This window comes from Phyllostomus discolor, chromosome 2 (genome assembly GCF_004126475.2).
Source record: "Phyllostomus discolor isolate MPI-MPIP mPhyDis1 chromosome 2, mPhyDis1.pri.v3, whole genome shotgun sequence".
Classification (NCBI taxonomy): Eukaryota; Metazoa; Chordata; class Mammalia; order Chiroptera; family Phyllostomidae; genus Phyllostomus; species Phyllostomus discolor.
In genome coordinates this window covers 126,945,441-126,966,464 of record NC_040904.2, presented here as the reverse complement: position 1 = coordinate 126,966,464, position 21,024 = coordinate 126,945,441, and the positions used below count along the sequence as shown (strand labels likewise).

Genomic DNA, 21,024 nt, shown 5'->3' with positions numbered 1-21,024 from the left:
ATTTGGGCCATATTTCTTTGTCTTGGCTCAGCTGATAAGTTGTAAGAGCATGGGGCCTTGGGTATTTTTTGGAGCAGGGTAACCCTCCTTGCTTCACTGTGGTGTGCCTGTCAGGGAAGGGCCAGAGAGGGAACAGTGCAACTCACCTGCTCTCTCTAGCATACTTTCCAACGGACTCTCTCGTGTGAGTCTGGGAGTTTCTCCCACTGTAGCAACTGCTGTAGCCCACCGACAACTCTGAGTCTCAGTCTTGCCTTCAGTCAGCTACGCCCAACAGCCCACCACCTTGCAGCAGCCAGTCCCATCTGCTTGGTCTGCTCCAATTTTTCTGAGTCAGCCTGTGCACTCTGCTGCCTTACCAGTCTGGTTATTCTGGTTGATTTTTTTCTTTAATTCCTTGGTTGTCAGAGTTCCATGCAGTTTGATTTTCTGGCGCTTTTGGTTGTTTATTGATTTTAGATTTGTTGTTATACTCCTTTCGTTTGTGCAAGGAAGCAAAGGGTTTCTACCTATGCCTCCGTCTTGGCCAGAGCTCTACAACCTGTGTGTTTGTTATGTACCAGACACTGTGCCAAACACTAAACCTTGGCTTGGTTTCCTAGGTCTCTGCCACCATTTCTTGAATGCCTGCAAAATTTCAGGCACTGTGTTAGATTGTAGAGAGAAAACAACAAACAAAACCCAGACCCTATCCTCCAACCTACAGCCTAGTGATAGCAAGAAGCAAGTGATTAGGCAATTAGAACAGATAATTGCCTACAAAAGTTAACAGGACCTGATAACATATGGAGAATGCAGAAGAACACTTTGCATTTGGCCCAGTGAAGAGGTGGAAGAAGAGGGAACAACACCTACAAAAGTGCCTGAGATAACAGGAAGCATGACCTTTCTTAGAATTACATGTATTTCCATACAGTTGGAACTTAGAGCAGGAAGATGACTTATTCTCTTCCTCCTTCTCACTGGTTTCATCTAGTTCTGAGAGACTTAATTTATGATTCAAAAACCCTCCGACGTTGTAAAAAGAATTGTGCACGTATGTACATGTATATGTTTTTCTGGAGACAGTCCATAGCTTGCAGCAGATTTTCAAAGAGGTTATTAGCTTTAAGTTAGGAATTACTGAGTTAGATTGTCCATGTCTTTTTATATGTGGCTTCTGAACCTAATTTACAACCAACATGCTCAGAGGTGTGTTCACAGATGAAGCATTGCTCCCTCCATCAGGACATCACAGTTCTGCCAATGTGGCTTAATGCAGTCCTATCACACAATATAAGTTCACACATAGACACATAGACAACCCTCATGTCATTGTCATGTAAATTCTGCCAGATTACCTCCACCTTGTTCTTGGTCAATTGATACCAAAGTGAAAGTCAAGACTCAGCCCTGGCTAGTGTGGCTCAGTAGATTGAGCACCAGCCAGTGAACTGAAAGGTAACCAACTGGTTTGATTCTCAGTCAGGGCACATTTGGGTTTTGGGGCAGGTCCCCAGTCAGGAAGGAGCGTGTGAGAGGCAACATATTGATGTATCTATTGTACATTGATGTTCCTCTCTTCTCTTTCTCCCTCCCTTCTCTCAATAAATAAATAAAATATTTTTAAAATACTTTTATATAGTACCTGTCAAACTTCAGCCTATTGCTCCAGACTCTCTGATTATCATCAAAAATAAAACTGATTACAATGGCTAATATTTATTGCATACTCTTTATGTACCAGGCACTATGCTAAAATGTTTTACATACACTATCTCATTTAATCCTCCCAACCCATTGCTATAATCATCTCCATTTTATAGAGGAGGAAACTGAGTCTCAGAGAAGGTAATAAAATTGCTAAATGTGACTGAACTCTGATTGTAAACCAAACTCTTAACTCTTAAGCTATAATGGATTCCATATTTCTTTTCCTTGGCTACCCCCTCCTAGTATTCCTAGTATTCCTAGTATGTGGAATACCGAGTCAACAGACTCAATATTCCACACCCAGTTCCCTGTTTCCAGTGTTTTCCTTATACACATCCACAAAATGAATCTTTCTAAAACACTATCAAATCACATCTGAACCTCTCAGGTTATATTTGAATATATCTACCCTTTTAAAATTATGTGACTCACTGGTTTAAAATCCCAATATATGTGCAGTCTATTTGAGGGTGCCTTGGAACATGGCTCTAAAGTGGGCTTCTTCCCACTACCAGGGTCTGTCAGACAGCAATCATCAACATCTGTCTCGGCAATCTGTTGTCCCACGTACAACTCCCCAGTTAGGTAGTGGTAGACATTCTAAAAGATAGCAAAAGGGTCTGCCATGGACAGTCAGTGGGGATGCCCTTGACCATGTAGTGGACATAAGGACTGCTTGTGAGTCCCCTAGACACTCAGTCACCATGGGAAACACCCTCTGCTTCTTTCTTCCCACCCCTAGATGATTTTAGGAAGAAGACCAGGTATGAGGAGGGAACACTAGCCTGCTTCCTAGCATGCAGGGAACCTAACCAAGTCATGGTTTGCATGGATGAGGGAGCTTAACTTTGGGGGAAAAAAAACAAACCCACAACTGAATTGCATAAGGTATTATTGTAAGCCTCAGCTATGGGTTTTTGTCAGGAAAACTTTCAAATTTTCATTCTGATCCTGCCTTGCTCGGTGAGTTTGAACAAGTAGGTTGTTTTGTGTCCCAGATTTTTCCATTTGTAATGAAAATGCTATCTATCCTGCATCCCTCAAAAGGTTCCGTGAGGGCAATGTGCAAAGTAACATGACAGATGTGAGTAGTCTCAGGGAAAAAAATTCCCTTGGCTACATCTTTCACTTGGTGCCAGATCTCTCCTGTTCCTTAGAGGGATTTCCATTTAGCCTCTCTTCTCTAGCCCTCTGTTCAGCTGCCCACCTTCTAGGCACACAAGGAGCAGCAGGAGGGAAGAGGGAGGCAGTGTGAAAAGGGAGGAAAGGGGACTGAAAGTTATTGTCAATGAAAATATTACCATAGAGAATGAATGCAACATATCAGAGCCTTTCTACATAGCCTACCTGAACTTGAAATAGAACTGTCTTGTCATGACTTTTTGAATGAATTTGGAAGTGCTTAGTTACAAGTATAGGTTTGGGTTTCACCATTCATTACCCAGGATGCTTAGCTCCTGCCTCCCCATCATCTAACACTGAGTCCAAATCTGGCAAAGGTTGCTATGGGCTGAGCCTCATCACACTCATCCTATCTGGGCAAAGAAGATTGTGGAAGATACCTGTGGACTATATTCATTACAGTAACACATGATGGGGGTATTGCCTGGAATAGGTCCCTGATCCAGGCAGATATGTCCATCCAGTAGGTTTCTCATCTGAAAACACTGCTGGAAAGAATCAAAGAAAGAGGTCTGTCAAGCCTCCCTAGGCTCTGCATTTTCTCTGATTCTCCAAGGGTGCCAGAAATGACCCCCAAAAGGGACCAGCAGTTTAGTATCCTGGAAGCAATTTTCTAAACACTAGGCAAATGCTGAAGTGAAGCACTGATATGATATCAACCTCCTGGGAATCTCCACCCCCTTGGCCCATCCCAGCACATATAGAGAGGGGGAAATCATGCCTGTGTTCAGGTGGACAAGGCCAAACATCCTGACTGGCTGAGAAATTGAGAGGGTCAGAGCAAGGGCTGTAGTTTGCAAAGTAAAAGAGTAGGAAGGGAGAGGGGTCCTGGAGGACAAGAGATAAAAGGAAACTGAGAGGGTCCAAGGTCAAAAAGCCAAGGAAGGAGTTAGGGATAGGAAAGGAATCTTGGGCAGGATGGATTTTGGAAACCTTTTCTGGGTAGTCTTGCAATTCAGGTTTCATTGTCTGTTACAGTCAAACATTTCAAATCTGAAATGCAATTTCATAATACATACTCTTCCATAGCCCACGATGTTGTGGATTGGCTTCAGGGCTGGATAAACATTTTTCAGATACCAGTCAAAAGTTTTACATTTCAGTTTCTCCCAGAGTGCCATTCTGGAAAAAAAATGTCTCCATAATCAATTCCAGAGTTCTGTAAATAAAACATGGAATGTTTCTAAAGGGTATGAATGATGCCTGAGGAAACTGGGTATTTTTCTGATGGCTTATAAAGTAACCTAGAAAATTTATAATTTTCCAGGGAAAGTGAAAAAAGCTTGAAACTTAGGAATCACTTTTGGTTCAAAAAACACATGCAAGGCCAGTGTAGTGGGGTCCCTGGGTTTACTCCTCATCTTTAGCAAGCTGATGCAGATTGCTCCTGTTAGAGATAATATTTATATCAGTAAGATAAAAAATACTACTCATGACAGTCAGAAACGGCTTTTAAAAGAAATACCGTGATAGCAAAATTTGGAAGTTAAAGGACATTTTCTAAAAGTGATATCTGTAGAGAATTAAGGTAAAAGAATGAGGCCAGAGCCACAGCTCAGGAGCAGAAGAGAGCAATTCCTGCTGACCTCCAGTGGCAGGGACAATGGTATGGCCTTAGCCAAGAAAGTCACCTTCATTCATCTGCATCCAACAGGATTATAGTCCTTATTCCCACCATCCCACATCCTACCTACCATGTTTATATCCTCCTAAGATAGTAAATTGATGATGGATGAATCTTATCTCAACCACTTACTAACTTACCATCTTAAACAAGTTTCTTTTAACTCTCTGTGCTTCAGTTTCTTCATCTGTAACTTAGAATAATAAAAATGAAACCTACCTAAGGTAAATTCTGTGCTCACCTCTTCCTATGACCACATGAAAACTACGACTAAATTATAGAAGAACCCTTGAGAACCACCTGAAGACTAGCTGAACAGAAAGGAGGCACATCAAGACTGGCAAGAGAGGCACAAATGCAGAACAGGCTGGTTCCACACCCACATGTGGTGATTAAGAATTGAGAAGGATATCTCAGCCATGAAGATCTACACTTAGGGGTCCCAGGCTCACAACAGGCTCCCCAGCCTCAAGCACCAATGCCAGGAAGAGGAGTCCCCACAACATCTGTCTGTGAAAACCAGCAGGGTTTCCATCCAAATGAGACACAGGGCTCCTGTTTTTCATAAGTAGAAAATATATGAAATATTTATTTCCAAATTTTAGGTTTTGCATTTAAATTCAATTTTAAAAATTCAATCATATTTGAAATTAGTTGGTTTATTGTGTGTGTGTGGTTTTTTTTTTAGACTTCAAGAAAAAAATTACTTTTCAGGTTAAAAAATTCATCTGCTTTGGAACCCAGGTATCCTCTTAAGTGACCTGAGCACAAAATCATTTGCTCACAACTTGTCCTAAACTCCAGTGAAGGGACAGCATCTTGAAAAGCACCAGGAGCAAATGGGAGGAACTGAATTGACTGGCTTTGGGGTGAGAGCTGAAGGGGTAGCTCTCTCCTAGACAGAGAGCTGGCAGACACCATTGTTCTTTTGTCAAGCCCTCCCCATACCCAGCCTTCAGGCAGAGGTAGGCACCACATTTGGCTCCATTTGGTTGATGGTAGGCTCCATCAACCTAGCTAACTCCAATCGCCCCTGTTGGGTGATTCATTGAAACCCTACCCCAACGAACTGTCTTTGAGCATTACCCTCTTTCAATAGATGTTCATGAGTGGCCAGGTTCAGCCTGAGCTGTGGACCTTCCTAAAATATCTCAAAGATTTACAACCCCAGACAAGCAGTGGCTGTCTTCTTCATGCCCTGCACCTCTTGCTAAGCAGCCCCAAGTCCACCATGAGTGACAGTCACACTTGGTTCACAGCATAACCACTTCCAGATGCCTTCAAGCCCACAGAAGGAGCTACCAGCCACAGATCATTTTGTAGTAGGTCCTACCAGGCAGCCTTGGGCCAGGCAGGCAGCATCTGACTTTAGCCAGCACTAAAGCTCCTCTCAAGAGACCCCAGAAACAACATACCTAGTGACTACCTTCAAACCACACCACAGCACCACGAAATTAGCTCCACAAGTGATGCACCAAAAGGGTGGACTCAGTAGACAAAACAGCCCCACAAAAGTGAACACTGCTCTATCAGGTCAGCTCCACACAATAAATTGCCTGCAGTAGTGCTGGCCAGCCCTCACACCCAGCCAGCCCGAGGGTCAATACTACACCCTGATGTGCTAACAAAAATCAAGATTATACTACAACAGGAGGGCACACACAAGGGATAGCCCCAGAATGCCCATTTCAAATGACCAAGGAGACTGTGCCACTGGGCCCCGTAAGACACCTACTATATAAGGTAACCCTCCCGAGACTGGGTGATGTAGGGCGTCTACCTAATACATAAAAACAAACACAGGAGGCAGTCAAAATGAGGAGAAAAAGAAATATGTCCTGAATTAAACAAGACAACATTCCAGAAAAAGAACTAAACTAAATGGAAGCAAACAATCTACCAAGTACAGAGTTTAAAACACTGGTTATAAAGATGTTCAATAAACTTAGAGAAAGAACAGATGACTTCAGTAAGAGATTCAGTAAGAATCTCTTGTACAAAGAGATATAAACCATAAGAAAGAACCAGTCAGAAATAAAACGGAGTCAACAGCATGTTAAATAAAGCAGAGAACCAAACCAGTGATTTGGAAGAAAAAGTAGTAGAAAACACCCAATAAGAAAAACAAAAGAAGGATTTTTAAAAAATAAGGATAGTTTAAGGAATCTCTGGGACAATATCAAGCATATATTTGCATCATAATGGTGTGAGAAAGAGAGAAAGAGAACAAGGGATTAAAACTCTATTTGAAAAAATAATGACTGAAAACTGTCCTAATCTGGCAAAGGAAATAAACATACAAATCCAGAAAGTGCAGAGTTCCAAAAATGGTGATCCTAGAAGGGTCCACACCAAGACAGACCTCAATTAAAATACCATGGTTAAAAAGGAAAGAGAGAATCTCAAAAACAGTAAAAGAAAAGTAGATGCACACAAGGAAGCTCCCACAAGACTGTCAGCTGATTTCTCAACAGAAATATTACAGACTAGGAGGAAATGGCATGAAATAATCAAAGTGATAATAAGCAAGGACCTACAATCAAGATTATTCTACCAGATGACACTATCACTAGAATCAAAGGAGAGATAAAGAGATTCCCAGAGAAGAAAAAGGTAAAGAAGTCCATCACCACCAAACCAGTATTATAGAAAATGTTAAAGAGACTTCTCTAAAAAGAAGAAGCAGATTATCCAGATAAAAATATCCATAAGGAAACACCGGCCTTAAATAACACATTAGACCGGATGGATTACTTGATATTTGTGAAACATTACATGCTAAGGCAGCAGAATATACACCTCCTTCAAACACACTTAGAACATTCTCCAGGATAGACCACATGTTAGGACACAAAACAAGTCTCAATACATTAAAATATTGAAATCATATCAAGCATCAGACCACAATGGTATGGAACTAGAAATCAATTATAAGAAAAAAAAACTGGAAAACCCATAAGAACATCCTATTAACAAATGAATGGATTAACAAGATCAACAAAAATGAAAAAATATCTTGAGATGAACAAGAATGAAAGCACAAATGACCCTCAGACATGTGGGGTGTGGCCAAAGCAGTTCCAAGAAGGAAATTCATAGCAATACAGGCCTACCTCAAGAATCAAGAAAAATATCAAATAAACAATCTAACCTCACACCTAAAGGAACAAGAGAAAAAAGAACAAACAAAGCCCAAAGTGAGTAGAAGCAAGAATAAAAAAAAATTGGGGCAGAAGTAAACAAATAACAAAGATCAATAAACAAAGAGCTTGTTCTTTGAAAAGATAAACAAAATTGATAAACCTTCAACCAGACTCATCAAGGACAAAAGAGAAGACTCAAGTAAATAAAATCAAAAATGAAAGCAAAGAGGCAACTGACACTACCAAAACACAGAGGAATATAAGAAAATACTATAAATAATTATATACCAATGAGTTGGATAATCTGGAAGAAATGGGTAAATTTTTACAAACATACAATCTTCTAAGACTAACCTAAACTAAGAAGCAGAAAATATGAACAGATCAGTCAGTAATCAAAAAATTTCCAACAGCCCTGGGTGTTGTGGCTCAGTGGACTGAGAGCCAGACTGCAAAGTAAAGGGTCACTGGTTTGATTCCCAGTCAGGGCACATGTCTGGGTTGCAGGCCATGTCCCCAGTGAAGGGCACGTGAGAGGCAAGCATACATTGATGTTTCTCTCCCTTTCTCTCTCCCTCCCTTCCCCTCTCTAATAATAAAGAAATAAAATCTTTAAAAAAAATCTTCCAAAAAACAAAAGTCCTGAACCAGACAGAATCACTGGTAAATTTCACCAAGCATTCAACGAAGAATTACCACCTATCCTTCTCAAGTTAATCCAAAAATTCAAGAGGAAAGGAAATTCCCAACCTCATTTTATGAAGTCAACATTATCCTGATTCCAAACCAGATAAAGACACTATAAGAAGGAAGAAAAAAAAGGAAATCATAGGTCAATATCCTTGAAGAATATAGATGCAAAAATTCTCAACAAAATATTAGCAAACTGAATTCAGCAATACATTAAAAAGAGTATAACCTTGGCTGGTATAGCTCAGTGGATTGAGCGTGGGCCTGCAAAGGGTTGCCAGTTTGATTCCCATTCAGGGCACATGCCTGGGTTGTGGGCCAGGTCCCCAGTGTGGGGCATGCAAGAGGCAACCACACATTGATGTTTCTTTCCCTCTATTTCTCCTTCCCTTCCTCTCTCTCTAAAAATAAATAAATAAAATCTTAAAAAAAGAAAGAAAGAAAAGAGAACCTAGAAATAAACCCACACCTATATGGTCAACTAATCCATAACAAAGCAGGCAAGAATATAGAATAAGGTAAAGACAGTATCTTTAATAAATAGTGTTGGGAAAACTAGACAGACATGCAAAAGAATATACAAGAGTAAATTCAAAATGGATTAAAGACTTGAATGTAAGACTAGAAACCATAAAAATCCTAGCAGGAAACATAGGCACTAAGTTCTTTGACATTGCTCTTAGTAAGATATATATATATTTAGTTCATCTCCTTGGGCAAGGGAAACAAAATAAAAATAAATGGGTCTATATCAAATGAAAGAGTTTTTGCACAGTGAAGGAAACCATCAACAAAATGAAAAGACAACCTACTAAGTGGGAGAAGTTATTTGCCAATGGTACATCTAATAAGGAATTAATATCCAAAATATATAAAGAACTCACACATTTTAACACCAACCCCCTCCCTCCAAACAATCTGATTAAAAAATGGGCAGAGGACCTGAATAGACACTTTCCCAAAGAGGATATATAGATGGCCAATAGACATATGAAAAGATGTTCAACATCACTAATCCTCAGGAAATGCAAATTAAAACCATAATAAGGTATCACCTCACATTTCTCAGAATAGCTATCATCAATAAGTCAACAAATAACAAGTGCTGGCAAAGATGTGGAGAAAAAGGAACAGTTATGCACTCTTGGTGGTTTTGTAAATTGGTGCAGCAACTATAGAAAACAACACAGAGGTTTGCCAAAAAATTAAAAATAGAACTACCAAATGACACAGCAATTCCACTTCTGGGTTTTTATTCAAAGAGATACAGGACATTAATTTGAAAAGATATATGCACACCTATGTACATTGCAGCATTTTTTAGTACAGTTAAAATATGAAAGCAACTTAAGTGTCCATCAATAGAAGAATGGATAAAGAGGATATAGTACATATATACGCTGGAATATTACCTAGCCATACATAAGAATGAAATCTTGCTATTTGTGACAACATGAGTGGACATAAAGGGAATTATGCTAAGTAAAATAAGTCTGACAGTGATAGGTGAATATCATATTATTCCACTTATATGTGGAATCTAAAAAACAAAATAAATCAACAAAAAAATATGAATAAACTCATAGATACAGAGAACAAACCAATGGTTACCAGATGGGGGGCAGGTATGGACTTGGTGAAAAAGGTGAAGGGATTAAGAAGTAAAAATTACCAGTTACAAAATAGTCACAGGGATGTAAAGTACAGCACAGGGAATATAGTCAATAATACTGCAGCAACTATGTACAGTGCCAGGTGGGTGCTAGACTTATCCAGGGAACACTTTTTATGTTATACAAATGTTTAAGCACTATTCTGTACACCTAAACTAACATAATATTGAATGTCAACTGCAATTTAAAAATAAATACATAAAATAAAAAATAAACCTACCTTATAGGTCTGTTGTGGTGACTGAGTGCCTAGAACATGGTATTGCCACATAAATGTTGTGTCATTATCATCACACCATCTTGACTTTACCCTTATTTTTTTAGGGCTGGTGTGGCACTTTTGTTGTATCTCCTCCCATTTCCCACCACTACCATACCTCCTCCTCCTTTCTTCTTCCCTGCTTCTATTCAATTCCATGACAAACCTGGAGAGGTATGTTCAGGCCAAGTAAACCATGTGTTTTTACTCATCCATCCAGATTTTGGCCACTCTGACGGCATTGTGCTTCAAGGCAGAAATCAGATCCAAGGCATAGGGCCTGTGGTGTCTCTCTAGGTGAGCGATCCGAGAGCAGGGCAAGACCTCAGTTTTTCCTCCACACTGCCACACCTGCAAGAGAAGAGGAAAAAAGCATCTGGACAAGCTTGATCCCATGGCCAAATAAGCGGCATGGCTTACTGATGCACAGAGACAAACATTTTAGAACCATTTCTAAAAGGATGTAAATTTAGTCCTCCCACTCCCATCACTATGTCGCCTCCTGGCTCACTTGCCTAAAACACCTCCCTTAGAAGTTTGCCAAACTTCTCTCCTGTCATTCACACAGTTCCAGAAATCCAAGTTCAAGAAGACTTGTGGCCCTCTGCCACAACTCTTCCTGAACAAACCAAAAAAAGTTCTGTCCCTGCTCTTTTATTCCCAAGGAAAGTGCTAGTGTCCTGAGAGGGGCCACGCCCTGAGCTAATCTGACTATAGTTAGCGTCCCAGGGCCCCTCTGCATACGAGATATAAGGTGACAGGCAGGACAGACTCTCAGGTGGCCCCCTGATCCCTGCCTCCTGGTCTTCACATGAGTGTGGGGTGGTAATCTTCTTCTAACCAATAGGACATGGAAAACATGATAGTACGTACATGATTGCATGTGTGTAATTACATTACATAAGATTGTAGTGTCCATCTTGCTAAGAGATGCATTCTTGCTGGCTTTCAAGAAGCAAGCCACCATGCTGTGAGCAACAATATGGAAAGTATAAGAAATGAAGGGTAGCTTCTAACTGATAGCCAGCCAAAACCTGAATGCCTCGTTGGTCTGGGTGACTTCACAGAACTGAACGCTGCTAACATGAGCCCAGAAGCAGATGCTTCTTCAGTCAGTCCTAGATGAGAACCCAGCCCTGGCCAACAACTTGCCTGCAACCTTGCAAAGGATACAGCTCAGCCAGGAATGGACTCCTGAGCCACATGAACTGAGAGATAATAAGTATGTATTGCTTTAAGTCACTAAGTTTGTGATATAATTACACAGCAACAGACAACTAATACAGGCAATTCTTGATTAAGAGATACTATGACTTATGATATAACTATAAATATTTTTTTCTCATCCTGATGAATACAGGCACACTCATCAGACCACACAGTCTAATATTTGGCTTTAAAATATGGTTTTTCTCCTGGTAGATGGTTAAACTATCTAATGCTATGGGATTGATGCAGTGGCCCCAGTGTCTTCTCTTTGTGGTTGCCCAACTGAGTTGTAATTTCAAGGAGATATTAGCCTATTTGGCAGCAGTTGGCAACCTACTACATTCATGCCTGTGGAGCCCTTGAGGTATAGTGAGCAACTTCAGTCCTGCTGGTTCACTGAAGCACGTGAGGACCCAGGCCCCTTATCTGACTTCCAATGTTTTTCCTCCCTTCCTCAGCTTCTGAAACCACAGATTCCCTTCCCTTGCCTCTTGAAAAAAAAGCCGAGCTTTAAAGTCAGATTGACCTGTGTTCAAATCTGTCACTGCACACCCTATGACTCAGAGTAAAACACTCCTCTTGATGAGCACAGCCACCATGTGGGTTGTCAGGTGGACTAAATCACTGACAGAGCATGTGCTCAGGGAACAGCAGCATCTGTGATTAATTCGAAGCACCTCTCCTTCCATTTCTCCTCATTAGTTCCCAGGACCATGTGGAAGTTACAGCTAACTTGTTTTCAGATTTTATTTTCTGTAGCCAAACATTTAAAAGCCCAAATACAACTTCAATTTTTCTAGTTAGAGGAGTTTTCCAAACAACAGGAATTTCCAAGAAAAATTAACCATGGGTACAAAAAAGCTCAAATTCAAGTGAAAAGATAAAAGTCTGAATTGATATTTATTAAGTAATATTACTGTTATCCTCAACCAACACTTTTCAAAGTTTACTCCCTCAGTTTATTCCCACTTACCAAACAACTCCCCTTCTTTCTGTTGACACACACAGACAGACATGAAGCTTCTGCTTATAATACCAATGGCTTAATTTGTGCCACATACTATCCTAGTATTTTTCATAAATTTAACCTTCACTGTGTAGGTATTATTATTATTATCCCCACTTAAGTAACTTGCCCATGTGTACTAGTGGGCAGATGACAGAGCTGGATTTGACATTCTGGCAGTCCAGTCCACATGTTCAGTTCTGGCACAGCACCAGGAATTCACAAGGTGCTTGACAAATGTTGGTTTTACATTTTTGCCCATCAGCCCCATTGCTCCATCTCCATTTATACTCATCCATTCACAACATCACTGCCATGGCCTCTAGATGTCAGAATAAAACACTCCATGCAGCTCTGATGTTCTCCAAGTTCTGTTATTGGGGAACACAGACCTAACAAGTGCTTAGAGATTTTGAAAGACAAATGACCATACACATAAACCCAGGAATCTGAATGTGGGTAAACTATTCTATCCAAGAATAGCAAAAGAATGACCCTTCCCTGACACTCCCCACTTTTCCAGAAAAAAAAATATTTTCAAAAATCACGAAATGTTAAAAGAAAGAAGACTTCTGTAGGAACTGAAATGGCAGAGTTTGACATGTGGGACAGGGGAATGGAAACAGAGAGAGGCAGTCTGGATGCAGGAAGGGAGAGAAGAGGAAAGGACAAGGAACACAGAAATGGGAAGAAGGGCTCTGGGTCCTAAGTTGGGAACTGGGATTCCAGCCAAATTCACGGGAAGCTCTGGTGAATAGGAACACCCCAGCCACAACATAACTAGGGTTGTCTTCAAGACTCTGCTAAGTACCATGCATAAAATAATTATTTTTGCATTTGTATTTTTTGTGCTAGAGACTGGTAGTACTCCCAATATCTGTTCCCCCGTACATCTGTAGTCATCAAAGGAATAACGACACATAACCAACTAGCTTGAAATCTATGTTTCCCAGCCTCATTTGCATATAGATGTGGCCATATGACCAGTAGTGGCCAATGAAATACAATACACAAAACTTGCATGTAGAGCCTTAAAAAAAGACATACTCTTTCTTTCCTCCCCCTTTTCTCTTCCTATTCACTAGAACATAGGTGTGATGTTGAGTGTGACAGAACCACAAGGTGGGAGAGTCTTGGACTCCATCACCCTGGAGCTGCCATCTCAGTCCTGCACTACAGATGTCCAAACAGTTATAGAAGAGAGAAATTAATTTCTACCTTGTTTAAACCTTTGTTATTTTGGAATCTGTTCCAGAAGCCAAACAAGAATTCTAATTCATTTCTTAATAAAAACAAGTCAAACTATTTATTACATTTTAGCTGCACAATCACTCTTATGGGATAGTTAAAACAAAGACACTCCTCTTCAGTTCAGAAATAGGAAAGCTGATCAAGACCACGGGTAAAAAATAGTTCTCTTTGCCAAAGAATGGTTGTGGCTTCATGGACAACCCAGACAGGGACTCAAACTTTATTTGTTAATATATAAATGTGGAGTCCTGCTTGGGTCCTAAGTAGGTACAACATGTGGTCATCAGCCTCAGTTGGAAAGAAACTGAAGTGAGTAGGCCAGAATAAGGTTTAGACAGAAAATTATCTTGTTTCTCCAGGAACCACAATGGACCAGAGGTCACCTGGTCTCAGGCACAGAATTTTGGAGCTGGGAAGGTGGAGGGAGCCATTTTATAGAAGCTCAGTCCACACAGGGTTAGGAGAGCCAGGATTAGAACCTAGGTCCAGCATTTTTTACACCACCATCCTGACATTTTTATTATTAACTATTGATCAAGCAGAAGCCATGTTTCATTCATCATGCTAAGTTTGTTTTTTAATTAATTTCAGACAGAGAAAGAAAAAGAAAAACATCAACTGGTTATTCCACTTACTTATGCATTCATTGTTTGTTTCTTGTATGTACCCTAACTGGAGATCAAACCCACAACCTTTGTGTTTCAGGATCATGCTCCAATCAAGTGACATACCCAGCCTTAGCCTCATGCTAGGTTCTTTATGTAGCAAGTATGGCTTAGAGAATTTGTATATTTCCCAGGATAACACAAGCTTTCTAGTGGAAAAGTAAGACTTAATATTTGGGAGTCCAATACCTGTGAAATTGTCACTACGTTTATGCAACCTCTTTTAAAAGTTCAGCCTTAGGCCCTGGCTGGGTGGCTCAGTTGGTTGGAGTGTTGTTCCATGCACTAAAATTTGGGGGTTTGATCCCTAGTCAGGACACATACCTAGGTTTCAGTTTCAATCCCCAGTCAGGGCATGTATGGAAGGTAATCAATCAAAGTATCTCTCCTTCTCTTTCTTTCCCTCCTTCACCCCCACCTTGCTTTCTCTAAAATCAAGAAACATATCCTTGGGTGAAAATTTAAAAAATAAAAGTTCAGCTTTAGGCTGGAAATGAAAGAGGGGTAAACTAACAAGAACAGTCACAAACCCAAGAGTCAGGGCCTTTTTAAAGAAGGCCTGTAGATTGTACAGAAGAGGCAAAACAATACTGTGGAAGGAATATGTTATACATAGAACCTCTTCCAAACTGATTGTGATGGGTTGAACATATTGGCCCTAGTTCTTCATGGCTTCATTGTAGACAGAAGACATCTCCCACCCATTGACTTTGGGCTTGGCTGTCACAAATTTGCTAGGGCATAAGAAATAATGCACTAGTTCCAAACTGAGGCCTTAAGAGCCCCATCAAACTCCAGCTGGACCTGCAGATCTCTGAACGTAAATTATTGTTTTCTTAAGTCACTGAGTTTAGGGTGTTTGGTTACCCAGCATCTTTGTGGCAATAGCTTACTGATACACTGAGGTAATATGAACTTGCACTTGTCATTTCTCCAATTTTTTAATTTGTACCCTGAATTCCCTTATAAAGCACAATAATTCAGGATGTTCATTTGATCTGAGAAAGCATGAGAAGCTATCAGGCAGAGAAGAGGCATCATTGCTGAAGTGAGAAGCCAGTGCACAAAAAGTTGGGCAGAACTAGAAGTGGTTTGAGGATTCTATTGCTGTAGAACCCATAGAACACATCACTGGTTGTTTGCCCTAGTCTAGACTGCATCTCAGCATGAACACATGTCCTCATGTCAGCTGCTCTAGCTGTCCATTCAGGAACAATTTTCACTGCCCACACATCTGTATCCTCTGGTCCCTCTGCCCAGTTTCTCTTTGGTTTTATAGAGAGCTGTCTGCCACCAAATTGTTTTATTCTAGGAAACACTGGAAAAATGCCTGGATTCCTCAAAGGAAATAGGGACACCATCTGCTGAGCCTCAGTTCTACCCCTTCCCACCCATGTGCCCCACATTACATAGACCTACACCAAAGAACTCCACTCCCCAAGTCCCATTGCCTCTCTCTAGTGACCTAGAAACATGAGGATTTGTCCACCTCTTGAGCCAATGACATTCAGCCTTATTCCAGGATTCTGGCAATCTTATCACCCTCCTTTATGTCTCTCTGCTTTGTCCCATAAAAGGAATAGAAATGTACCCACCCTCAGGCTAAGTTCCACACTTTCTCCTCCATAGACCAGCAACCCACCATCTACAGATCCAGTCTTTCCCAGGAAGAACCTGTTGGCAGTCAGGATGCCGATGATGGAAGGACTCCTGTGGAGCACAAAAAAGAGTTACTAACCTCTCAGTAATGCATGATGAGTTAGGATGGAAGTAAGGGTAGGAAGCCAGTGATGGTCTGGCCTTTAAAATGACCCAAGCCCCTTATCTGTAGGCTTTCCCTAAACCCTCCAGCTGGACTAAGTGTGTATAGCCTTTCTTCATTCTTTGTTGTTGTCATAAACTTTCTCAAACTTTACCAAAAGTACATCTTTTTCATCTTGGTATCCCTACTTTATAGCCTGATAAATGTTTTAAATGGCCCAAATGTCTTCTAAAACATTATAAAATTTGCTTTATCTTACTTGAAAGCTCTAAAATAGTCCCAAGAGTCTGCAATCTCTTACCTAGGGTCATCTTTTTTTAATTTTAATTTTCACTTGTTTTTTGTCATTCCCTGTCCCTAATCCCTCCTACCCTTCTTCCATTACCACCACCACACACCATATGCCTGACTTCCCATGTGCTAACCAAGTTCCTGAGCCCTTTCAGACTTACTTCAATGGAGCAGTGACATCATTCAGATCAACCCAGGCCTTTGGAAGTAAATCATAGTGGCACCAGAGTTCCCAATTAAACCCATCAACTGCCAATTCATATTTAGTCAGTTCAAAGGTGTCAAAATGAATGTCATCAAACACAGGTGACACAATGACACTGTGGTCTTCCTGAATCTGAGCCAAGATGGGCTCTGCTCTAGAAGAAGAATGGGTAACACACCCAGGTTGGATATGAGGGTAAGAGGCAGAAGCAAGCAGGCAAAGCTGGTCCAAGCACCTTGCCCTGACCTTGAGCACTTTCTTCATTTAGGCTGTGCTGGGTGGTGAGAGGAACTCTCCAGAGTCCAGAAGAGCTATGCAGTTTTGGGGATAGCTGGGGATGTTAGACACTGACCCGTGTCATAAGCATATTTGAAATTAGCACCCAGACACTACCCCCAAGACACTGAGAACCAGGACCATCACTATTCTGTCAGAGTTTACATTATCTCTTTTGTCTCCCTGTTTCCAAAATGATGTCTCTTTACTATCTGATTTCCTTCATTCTCCAAAGAACACAGTTGTCTTTGTAGCATGTAATTTCAGGGCTGGGAAAACCGTAGGAATTACAAAAAGATAATCTTTTCATTTTACAGATAAGGACATGAATATCAAGTTAAGTGAAGTGATGTATAAAAAGTCACAAAGTATTTGGTAAAATCAGGGTTGGGATCCATGTCAACAGTGAAAATCATTGTTTTTTTTTCTCCAGCACTAGATTACTATCCTTAGCCAACCAAAATCCTTGAGTAAAAGCATCCCATCTTAGTAACTGCCCTTTGCTTAAGGTCTGGTGTTGGCTTTCCCTATTTCCACACTACCCTATCTTGTATATAGCATGTGCAATATCTCCTTTCTCCCCTTTTTCAGGGGAAGAAACCTCCTGGATCCTTACCAGCCAACATTCACTTCAACATAAGTATCCAAGATGGCAACCACATCAGCCATGGTCACTTCCCGGCCAGTGTGGCGTGTTTGAGCAAGACCTTTTCTCCTTGTATGCCGGACTATTTTCAGTAGTCGTGGATACTTCTGGTTGTAAAGCTTAATACTCTTGTCCAAGTTTGCCTTTAGTTCTCCTGCCAATGAAACACACACCTATAGAAATTCTGAGTGCAATAATCAATTTGGTACAGAAAGTTTATACTATTCTACGTATAGTAGTGGTTTAACTACCCCCAGCTTAGGATGAGCAATTCTACAGCCTCGGTTGTTTCCCCTGCAACTGCCTCTCCTCCCTTCCATTTTCAGGCATACCGCTACCATTTTTAATCTCCTTTCCCTCAAAGTTAAACTACCTTAAATAATAATACTGCTTACTATTTGCCAAACAGTATGTACAAGCTTTATGTATATTGAGAAATTTTAACAAGAATGAGTAGGAAAGACCTGACCTAAGTAAGGTAGAAGTGCTGATGGTCAGACATTGCAGCCAGCTTGCCACATCTCTCCAACAACACTCAAGATTTTCCAGAGAAAACATAAACAACTGAAATTGTTTTGTCATGTGTTAGCTATTCATACTTGGCCTACTCAAGGACCAACTGGGACAAAATGCCCAAACTGAACTCTTTTCCAACTTCTAGGTAATGAATTTATCCCCCAAATATGCAAATAAGACTTGCTATTCCCAGGTTGCTTACAGCTATTTTCTTCCCTCTCTCTCCTTTCTTTATAAAGCCTGTCTATGCATTTGTTCTTTGGCTGAGCCTACTTATTGAATTTCTCATATGTATGAAAACAACTTGAATGCAAATCACTAAGCAGGGTTTAAAATATCCAGCCAAATAACTCCCTGACAATATTAATTCATTTAATTCTCAAAGAATCCTATGAGAAAGACAATTCTGTATCCCCACTTTGCAGATGCAAAAACTGACTCACAGAGAGGTTAAGAAACTTGTTTAAGTCATACATCTAGTAAGTGGCACACCTAGGTGTGGGCCCATGTTATGTTTACCCACCATGCCATGCTGCCTCAACAATTATGTATGTGTTTGGTTGGGTTTGTCAAGATTTCCCTCCATCCCCTCCCACCCCCCATTGCCAAGATATGAGATTCTTCCTGGTTCCTTTTTCACAGGAAGAGTAGATTTGTGACTCCTGGAGTGGTCAGGACCTGGAATCAAAACTGATATGACTATGGTACTAAAATTTTTACCCATTTTAGAACTTTCCCTGTTGCACTCCAGGGTTACTGACTCAACTATTGAAGGTGTTACAGAGATCCAATGGGCCTGGAGAATGTTTGCTCCTACTGAAAGAAAGAGAAGGTGGAAACTCCATGCATTCACTCAGTCACTACTTTTAGAGAGTAATCAGAAGGGGTTGACACATTTTTTCCTTCCTCTGCTGCCACCATAGCATCTGTGAAAGGGCTTTCAGCAAAACAGGGCAAAAACAAAGGAGCAGGTTCTGGAGTTCACCTTTAACTGCTCCCACCCCTCAGGAGATGGAATCAGGAATTCTCCCCATTTGGAACAATTTCTTCAGGAAAGAATTCACTTCAGGAAAGTGAATAGAAAAGCTGGGATTCTCAGTGGAGGTTGTACATCTATTAAAAAGGAGCAAGACCAAGATTACTGTAATATATGAGGTTCCTTTTTTCAAAAAAATTTGAAGAATAATCTGTTTGATTGGTTACATGTACCTGCAAATAGTGAAGAGATTAGGAATTATGTTAGTGCCAGATAAACCAAGATGAAAGAAAGAAGATGAGGATCAAAACTCATCTACCTGGAATATTTTGCATGAGTTCTTGAATTAAAGTTGGAAACCAAAATAGTTGTGGGGGAGGGGAGAAGGAAAGGGAAGGAAAGAAGAGAGGAAAGGAGTGAAGGGGAGAAGAGAGAATGACAAAGAAAAAAGAAAAAAAGAAAAGAAAAGAAAAGAAGAAAAGAGGAGGGATTACAATAGACCCTGGGTATCTAGACTGTAATTTGGACTCCCTCACTCTCTAATTCTGTCACTTGCCATTTGAGGATCTCTGTTTCCAAAACTCAGAGAAGGCTGGATAACATGTCAGTATCTTTCTAATTCCAAAATTCTATGAGTTGTAGATTCTGAGCCACCCCATCAGAAATAATGCCTATAGTCCAACATATGAATTAAAGATGCTCTATGGATCTTCTAAAGTAAACCTATGCTCCCTTCTCAGTCTTGCTCTCCAATTGGTACTGCCCCCACTACCACACCTCCCCCAGAATCTTTTCTTTCAGGCTAGTCAACTCAGGGTGCTTCTAGCTTCTGCATCTTTGCTCACATTTTTTTCTCCACTCCCTATCTCCCCTTACCCACACAACCAATCTCCCTTTGTTTTCTTTGCCTTTTCAAATCATAGCAAATTTTCAAGTCCAAATCCAAGGCTCCCTCCTCCAGAAAGACTTCCTAGGTCATCCCAACCACTTCTGGGCTTTCTTGCACTCACTGACAACTCACTCAGTTTGACACACTACTTTTCATACACTGTGGTGTCTTCATATGTTTGTCTTACCTCATCAGTTAAAGTGGGAACTTCTTAAATCACTGACATTCTCTTCCATTTCTAATGCCTGGCACATGGTAAAAACTCAAAAAATACTTGTTGGTTGAGGAATTTGTCCAAAATTGGAGAGAAAATACAGGGTTCTACCTACATTAAATTAATTTCTGAAAAAGTTAGGTTAGCTCTGTTGACACTTGAAACATTTGACCTGATGCAAATTAAGCTTTACATCTAGGGAAAAATAGGAAGGAGATATACCTCTAATACCAGGTTGTGGCATTGCGACAGTTCTACAAATGATACTGAGATAAACAAGGAGTAATAATGCTAGCTAACATTTCCTGGGAGCAAGCCCTGTTCTGAGGATATTACATGTACTATTTAATCCCTAGAATAGTCCTATCAAGAAGGCATTATTATTTCCCCCATGTCACAGATGAGGAAAAGGGGGCATAAAGTAGCTGAGTGACTTACCCTCAAAGTCACATGAATAGTAAGTTTCTCTTGTGGCATGCAAGGTACAGACTTCCAATTAATTTTCTCAGTTAATACAAAACAGATTTTTGAGTTATGTTAAGTATAGGCTTAATCTAGCCCATGCTTCCATGATTAATGAGAGAGAAGCTGATTTTTGTCCCAGTGAGAACAGTCAAAGGATGATCAACAATTCTCTCTCTGTGCCCATCCAAATAAACTATCTCTATGGATAACATAAATGAGTTCCCAACCCACATGAGAAGGATAAGTTATGTGATACGGGCACAGTATAGAACAATAGAGGGCTTTATTATGTGTCTTGTCTATCCTATGTTTGTAATCTTGTATCTTTTGATTTCATTGTTCCACATGAAAAAGTCTTGAATTATTTTTTATCTGCTCCTCATAGAATGT

The 21,024-nt window shown here is 40.4% G+C and overlaps 1 protein-coding gene across 1 annotated transcript in view; it reads right to left on the bottom strand.

The window, feature by feature from the left end:
• Positions 1-1,998: 1,998 nt before the first annotated feature.
• Positions 1,999-21,024, bottom strand: part of GALNT8 (polypeptide N-acetylgalactosaminyltransferase 8) — a 44,100-nt gene continuing 25,074 nt past the window's right edge. The window contains 9 exon segments of the mRNA XM_028533295.2: positions 1,999-2,292; positions 3,255-3,350; positions 3,894-4,004; positions 4,007-4,033; positions 10,430-10,446; positions 10,449-10,614; positions 15,990-16,104; positions 16,609-16,806; positions 17,530-17,728. Coding sequence (XP_028389096.2) covers positions 2,098-2,292; positions 3,255-3,350; positions 3,894-4,004; positions 4,007-4,033; positions 10,430-10,446; positions 10,449-10,614; positions 15,990-16,104; positions 16,609-16,806; positions 17,530-17,728 — 1,124 coding nt within the window. The 3' untranslated portion in view covers positions 1,999-2,097.